The sequence below is a fragment of the Otolemur garnettii genome, unplaced genomic scaffold, assembly GCF_000181295.1.
Source record: "Otolemur garnettii isolate 467f Iridium unplaced genomic scaffold, OtoGar3 scaffold00022, whole genome shotgun sequence".
In the NCBI taxonomy this organism is placed as follows: Eukaryota; Metazoa; Chordata; class Mammalia; order Primates; family Galagidae; genus Otolemur; species Otolemur garnettii.
The window spans coordinates 3,799,291-3,805,290 of record NW_003852417.1 but is presented as its reverse complement, the minus strand read 5'-3'; the positions used below and the strand labels follow the sequence as shown (position 1 = coordinate 3,805,290).

Sequence of the window (6,000 nt, the reverse complement as noted above, 5' to 3'; positions counted from 1 at the left end):
TGTTACCAGACTGGCCTCAAATTCCTGGACCCAAACATCTTTTTGCCTTGGTCTCTCGAGTAGCTGGGACTGTAGGCATGGCCCACTACACCAGACTTAGTATCACGTTTAAAGAAAATAGAGTTGAAGTCACAGACATTAGAAAAACCTAAGGTTTATATGAAACTGCATAACAAGGAAAGTCATAGACACAAGCTTTCAATCAAGTCCTGAACTTCCTCAGCTTATCCAATGACTAGATCTCAGTATTAGCTTCATATACTGAAAACACTGGTATCTGAAAACAATTCAGAATTTGTGTCTTAAAAATTGATACTAGGCTCGGCACCTGTAGCTCAAGCGGCTAAGGCGCCAGCCACATACACCAGAGCTGGCAGGTTCGAATCCAGCCCAGGCCTGCCAAACAATGATGACAACTATAACCAAAAAATAGCCAGGCGTTGTGGCAGGCGCCTGTAGTCCTGGCTACTTGGGAGGCTGAGGCCAGAGAATTGCTTAAGCCCAGGAGTTAGAGGTTGCTATGAGCTATGATGCCATGGCACTCTACCCAGGGTGATAGTTGAAGCTCTGTCTCAAAAAACTAAACAAAACAAAACAAAAGTGATACTAAATAGAATAAATTCTGATTATAAAAATTTATAAACATTAAAGCCTCAAGTAAAAAATGTAAATCTATAAATGTGTATATTACCAACTTACATTATTTTAGTATAAATAGTAGATTAAAGTATTCATAGTATCATTGAAACAAACTGAATAAAAATCTGTAGTGTCCAATTGGAATAGTATTTACCTTTTAAAAATGGTTTTAAAAATAAAATAGTTGAACAACTGCTCTAATGTTCCAACCATTAAAAAGAGCTCTCTGTTGTACATTTGTGAAGGATATTATGGGAAAATATTTATAAATGTTCCAGATTTTTTCTTGATTATTTAATTTTCACATAATCCCATCTTGTTGATGTGGAAGGATATGGGGAAAGCAAGTATTCAATCTTTTTATTGATCTCAAGTTACAGTATTTTATAAAAAGTTTGTCTTCATTATGTGTAAATGGAGATTTGAATACAGTTACTTCTATCATTTCAGTGTGAAGTGTTAATATTCCACTTGTTTGGAAAGTGTCTGAGGAAGATTTATTCTTGCAATGGAAGCTTTTTCTTTGTCAATTTAATTTTTTTCTTCCAATGGATGTTAATTTGCTTTATAAATGAATGCATTTTTGAAATTGTAATACAGAGTATAAATTGGGATGCATCTAAAAATACAGATGATTCAGATTATACATTTAAAACTTACTAAGATATCAAAATTTTAAAAATTAAAAATAGCCATACCAGTATGTTCAAATGTTGGAATCCTTGCAAAGCAGTCCAGATGTTCTGGAAAGAAGTGTGTATGTGTGTGTTTGAGAGGTGGTGGTGTTTGAAAGTATGAATTTTATAATCCTGACTTGACTGGAAATTGGATACATTGTTTTTAATGTATTTTGCCCCCTCTTTAGTTCATAGTAATCAGGTTTGATCTGTGCCTACATTAGGTATCAGTGGGATATAAATATAGTAGAACCTCTGTAAGTTGACGACCCAAAGAACTGTAACAAACTGGCTGACTTACAGAGGGAGTCAATATAAGGAACGAGGCCTACTGTACTGAAAAGCATATGTGGTGCATGTCCTGCCTATGAACTTAGGTCAATTTCAGGAGGTGGTCAGTGTAGGGAGGCAGTCAACCATGGAGGCTCTACTGTAATTGTTACTGTGATTTAAAATGTTAATAGTTAACTATTAACACGTTTGCCCCTTTATGTTATTGAATAATATTTTTGTAAAGAATTGCTAAATTTTTAGTGAATGAAAATTTAAAATGTGAAATATAACTGGGTGTTGTAGTAGGGACAACTACTAGAATTAATAGGTTAACAACTCAGGTTCCTTTTTTTTATACAGAGACAGGTCTTGCTATGTTGCCCAGGATGGTTTCAAAATCTTGGGTCATGTAGTCTTCCTGTCTTAGCCTCCTTGGTAGCTGGGACTATAGGTGCAAACCAGCATACCCAGCTTACCTTTCTAAACTTTGCATATAATTTTATCTATATTTCCCCCATCCATGTCCTTCAAAGGATTTTTCTAAATTGCTATTTTGTTTTCTGCAGTCTTCCAGCTTCCTTCTTTACCCTTCCAAGCTCCAATTTTTTCTTTTAGCATGGTGTCAGTTTGATCATTGAGACTAGATACATGAATAAGGTATCCTAGAACTCTTTAAGATTTAAGTAGTATTCTGCTACTTTGTTTTCTAATACAATAGAATCTCTATAGTTGACCACCTACTTAAGTCGACCTAATTTTCATAGACCAGATATACACCATATGTACTTTTCAGTACAATAGGCCTATTTCTTTAAGTTGGCCACCTCTGTATTGACCAGTTTGTTGTAGTCCTTTGGGTGTCACCTTAACACAGGTTCTACTGTGGTATAATCTTGGGCAAATCAGAGTCACTTAATTTTTCTGTGTCTTTATTTTCTTATCTTTAAAATGATGCTTCTTCCTGTCCTTAGAGTTACTTGGATGAGACAATGTATGCAAAACAGTGTTTTAGAAATACCTCATCCTGTTACTTTCACAAACATGTCCATTGAGTAATTCGAGATTTGTTACTTTCTGATTAGTTTTTTTCATCTCTGCCAAATTATATGTATGTATGTACTTTTTCCTATTTTTATTATAAAATTTAATGCATGCTCATTGTAGAAAGTCTGGAAAATACAGGAAACTTAGAGAAGAAAATAGAAATCCTTTTGTTGGGATTGTCGGAGACATTTAGTTTGAGCTACATGAAGGATATGGCACAAAATTAATGCTCGTTTAATGAACGGAAACTTACTTAGTATAGGTATATTTCTTTTTTTTTTTTTTTTGAGACAGAGCCTCAAGCTGTCCCCCTGGGTAGAGTGCCGTGGCATTACAGCTCACAGCAACCTCCAACTCCTGGGCTCAAGGGAGTCTCCTGCCTCTGCCTCCCAAGTAGCTGGGACCACAGGCGCCCGCCCCAACGCCCGGCTATTTTTTGGTTGCAGCCGTCATTGTTGTTTGGCGGGTCCGGGCTGGGGATTTGAACCCGCCACCTTAGGTGTACATGGCTGGCGCCTTAGCCAGTTGAGCTATAGGCGCCGAGCCATAGGTATATTTCTTAAAGTCAAAAGGCTAGGATAGTGTTACCAGCCATTTGAAGAGGAAAGAAGACATCTGAATCTCAATAATAATAATAATAATATTAAATGACATTTTTCTGTTGGCTAAAAGAACAAAGAAAAACATAATAAGGCTAATCTTAATTCTTTTTGTGTTGGCTAAAAGAACAACAACAACAAAAAAGGTAATAGGGCTAATCCTAATATTATGTGGGAGAGATTAGGAAAGCATATCCATCTATTGAATATGGAGCTTCTGGGCAATATCATGGCAAAATGGACTGGACTTTTTCTAGTCCATATTCAAATTCTACAGAATTTGAGTACTTTTTTTTGAATGCTTGGAAATCTTGAACACTGTCTTTTTTGTTTTTTAACAGGATGGCTTAAATTCCTTGGTCCTTGATCTAGATTTTCCTGCTTTGAGGAAAAACAAGAATATAGATAATTTCTTAAATAGATGTAAGTATTTTTAAGCTTCATATTTGATCACATAAGTATGTTTTTGACAAGAGATTTATGTTTGATTAATATTATTATCCTATAAGCTTAACTTTAACTTATTAAAATTTTTTTGGTTTGATTTGCTGAAAAACTAATACTCTTTATTTTAAAGGCAAAACTACAGAACCAAATTATAATATGTAAATTATAAAGTTAGAATTTTATAGTAAATGATTAAAGCTATTTACTGGTTTAGGACAGATTATTTATAGCAGTTTTATGAGAAGCTTTAAATTAGTATTTACCACTCTAACACTTCATATTATGCAGAGACATAATAAAGCTTTGTGTTTCCATAAATGTGGACATTTCAGTCTAGATAATGGAAAATAATGTGATAACAATTATTACCATATGTGGTAACCCTTAATATTTGGCAGTATTGATGTTCAAATGAAAGATAAATGAAATTGAATTCTAAGCCTAAGAAATTCTCCAAACAATTTATAACACCACAATATGCTCTTTTATTTGGAATTGCAAGAGATAGGAGTGTTTCCCTGATTTAACAATCTTATCAGTAATTACTATATATACTATATATAATTACCACTTTTCAGAGAACTAGGCTGTCAAAATTCATTAGTAAGATTAGCCTTACAAGGGATGTGCCTGTAGCTCAAGTGGCTAAGGTGCCAGCCATATACACCAGAGCTGGTGGGTTCGAATCCAGCCCAGGCCTGCCAAACAACAACTACAACCAAAAAATAGCCGGGCATTGTGGCAGGTACCTGTAGTCTGAGCTACTCAGGAGGCTCGCTTGAGCCCAGGAGTTGGAGGTTGCTATGAGCTGTGATGCCATGGCACTCTGCCTAGGGTGACAGCTTGAGGCTCTGCCTCAAAAAAAAGCTTAACCTTACAAGTAATTTCATGGCAACTTTCTGCCATGATTTACAGTGCGCACCAGGATTGCTTGGGTCATCACTGTGTCAGCTATCATCTGACTTGCCAAACAACAGAGTCAGAAACAGAATAACTTTAACTACTACTTTTTGGCTGTCAGTAGCATCCATTTATAGGTTTTAATAAACTGTAGAGAATTTTGGTTCTTTGATGTCAGCTTAATGTTTATCTTAGATTTTTAAACAGCAGACTTTAAACGCTAATACATTTAACTAAAAATGGAATCTAGTTTCTTAAAAATGTGTTTGCAGGTGTGATTATTTTAAAACATTGCTTAGAAACATGATTGATATTATAAATATGCTAACATTTTTATTGTAGATGAGAAAATTGTAAAAAAAATCAGAGGTCTACAGATGAAGGCAGAAGACTATGATGTTGTAAAAGTTATTGGAAGAGGTGCTTTTGGTGAAGTTCAGTTGGTAAGAAGTATTATTTATTTATTTTTTGTTCTTGTTACTGTTTTTACATCATGGTTTTATGAAACATCAGTAGCAGCTGAGAAGATCTAATTTCTATGTGCAGACATACCAAGAGTTAGCTTTATGATTTTGGTAAAGTCACTTCATTCTGGAGAGCCCCAGTGTCTTCATTTATAAAAAGAGGCAATTGTTGTGTAGATAAGGTCTCTTCCAGCTCTGAAACTCTGATTTGGAGAATAAGGTCAACTTGGCTTCACATGTGATCTGCCTAGCAATTAATATTACACTAAAAATATGTGTTTTTATTTGGGATGTTCAGATTAGTAACATATCTGCTTAATGATATGTACATGGATGGTACATTGGACAGGTGTCTTCAAGGACAGGTTTCAGCATCCCTCTTCTCCTGTTAAACATTTTATTAATGACTGGTATGGAGGTCAGTGCCATGTTGAATAATTTTGCAATTCAGTTAAACTTGAAGTATAATGAGGATGATTTTAGATGATGAACCAAAATCCAGAAATTTTCAACCGAGAGAAGATAATCAGCCAGATAGAAGAAGTGAAATTTAACCAGGATATACGTACTTGGCTGTGAAGAACATAAGGATTAATTTCTTAACAGTAACATATAAATTAAAGAGTAATTTTCCTTGAATGTGACCAGGCAAGAATCATTAGAGATGAGACAACCCAAAATAATAGAGGTGTTTGATTTTCTAGCAATTGATTTTCTCTATTTTGATGTGACTGACATGGATTTGATTGAATGAATAAAATATTTCATGCTTGGAATGCCTGGTTACCCTCTTCGGGTTTTCTTTTTCTTTCTTTTTTTTTTTTTTAAGAGCAGTTTTAGGGTCACAGCAAAATTGAGAAGGTGCAGAGATATCCCATATATCCCTTCCCCCCTACTTGCATAGACAGTCCCATTATCAGTATTCCTTTCAGAGTGATGCATTTGTTACAATTGATG

At 34.9% G+C, this 6,000-nt stretch overlaps 1 protein-coding gene across 2 annotated transcripts in view; it reads left to right on the top strand.

Annotated features, from left to right (window-relative positions):
- Positions 1 to 6,000, top strand: part of ROCK2 (Rho associated coiled-coil containing protein kinase 2) — a 163,605-nt gene that overhangs the window by 66,203 nt on the left and 91,402 nt on the right. For both annotated transcript variants that reach the window (XM_003787398.3, XM_023511840.1), the window contains exons 2-3: positions 3,574 to 3,655; positions 4,922 to 5,022. In XM_003787398.3, coding sequence (XP_003787446.1) covers positions 3,574 to 3,655; positions 4,922 to 5,022 — 183 coding nt within the window. The remainder of the gene's footprint in view (positions 1 to 3,573; positions 3,656 to 4,921; positions 5,023 to 6,000) is intronic.